The sequence below is a fragment of the Volvox carteri genome (genome assembly GCF_000143455.1).
Source record: "Volvox carteri f. nagariensis unplaced genomic scaffold VOLCAscaffold_32, whole genome shotgun sequence".
In the NCBI taxonomy this organism is placed as follows: domain Eukaryota; kingdom Viridiplantae; phylum Chlorophyta; class Chlorophyceae; order Chlamydomonadales; family Volvocaceae; genus Volvox; species Volvox carteri.
The window spans coordinates 153233-154870 of NW_003307575.1; the positions used below are offsets into that span (position 1 = coordinate 153233).

The 1638-nt window shown below is 50.6% G+C and overlaps 1 protein-coding gene across 1 annotated transcript in view; it reads left to right on the plus strand.

The window, feature by feature from the left end:
- Window positions 1-260, plus strand: part of VOLCADRAFT_93498 (uncharacterized protein) — a gene marked incomplete at both ends in the record, with an annotated part of 30466 nt that extends 30206 nt beyond the window's left edge. Inside the window, one exon of the mRNA XM_002952733.1 lies at window positions 230-260. Coding sequence (XP_002952779.1) covers window positions 230-260 — 31 coding nt within the window. The remainder of the gene's footprint in view (window positions 1-229) is intronic.
- Between the last annotated feature and the right edge of the window lie 1378 nt (window positions 261-1638).

The following is a 1638-nucleotide window of genomic DNA, read 5'->3' on the forward strand; positions in this document are numbered from 1 at the left end:
CTATTGCTACATAGCAATAATATATAGCAATAATATATTATATGTCAATGTCTCTCTTATGTCATGCGGGTTGGCTTCTGCTTCCGCGGCAAATGCATCGCCTCCTCCATCCCCTCAACCCTTTCCCCTCTGCCTGCGAGCTTTGTTTTCTCTCATACCGTCCCCGCCGCTGCTGCTGTGCACATCCATTCCCGCACACACACAAACATACATGCATACACACACGCAGGCCGTTCGTTTTCCCCGGGAGCTTGCTTTGATGTGATGACCACCGCTGGCGGGGGGTCGATTGGCTGCTGGGTGGGGCGTTGTGTATGTGTGTATGTGTGTGTATGTCTGTGTGGGGTGTGTGTGTGTGTGTGTGTGTGTGTGTGTGAGAGAGAGAGCAGGTGGATACGCGAGGTTATGTAAGGTGGGGGGTTAGGGATACGCCGCGTCTGTGTTTGTGTCTCTGGTGCAGCGAGTGCTCTGGCCCTCTACCCGGGGGGCCCGCGGGTTCGCGGTTAGTGTTCGTTATCCGTGTCGAAAAAGAAGTTACACAAAGCTGGTGTGTGGCGGCTTCACCGCGCCTATCTGCACACACACACACACACAGACACACACTCTCTGCCTCTCTCTTCATCTGTTCATGAGAGAACATGTGCGCTTACCCACCATCACCCAATGTTAACCCGCTTACACAACAACAGTATTTCAAAGCATGTTTTCAGGTCTGTCCGTCCGTATCTATGTATATGTCCGTCCGTATGTATGTATATGTCCGTCCGTATGTATGTATATGTCCGTCCAGTTCGAGTTACTGGTTGCTGGTGTGGGTCGAGGGGGTCGGGGGGTACACAGCGCGCGCAACAGCGTGCCCAGTTTGATTTAAAGTAGCGAGATCAACTAACGGCGCATTTGTCGGGCCTCGTCTGGCGTGCATGTATGTATGTATGTATGTATGTATATATGTATGTATGTATGTATGTATGTATGTATGTATGTATGTATGTATGTATGTATGTATGTATGTATGTATGTATGTATGTATGTATGTATGTATGTATGCTTGCACGTACATGTTCGTACATGCTGCCTGTACGACATGTTAATGCAGATGATCTGCCACGGTGCTCTCACATTGTGTGTATATTATATTAATGTGATTGTGTGTTCATTGATGCAATGCAATTCTATAAAGCATTGATGGTGTGTGGTGGTGGAAATGGAAAGGCGGGCGATCTGTGGCGGAATATGGCTTGACGCGAGAGAACAGCCGCAACCTCTCTAACGCTCCTACGTTCATCGGAGACGGTGTGTGCCATGCAGAGACGGCGACAGACGGTTACACGAACAGACAGACAGACAGACAGACAGGCAAACAGGCAGGAGCAGGAAGGTGGGGAAGGTGGACATTTATTGACATGGCTGTCCGGGGAAGCACTACTATACGCGCACAGTGTGTGCGTGTGCGTGTTGAGTGTGTTTTTTCATTTCCCACCCACCCACCCCTCGCACACACACATACACACATACACACACACGCGCACAAAAGGTACAGCGTCAAGGACGCGTGAATGGCTGTTTCGGCGCTCTCCCGGTTCCTGGGGGGGGGTACGAGGGGTTCACCGCAGTACCGCCGCAAAGTGAGCGCTAAGG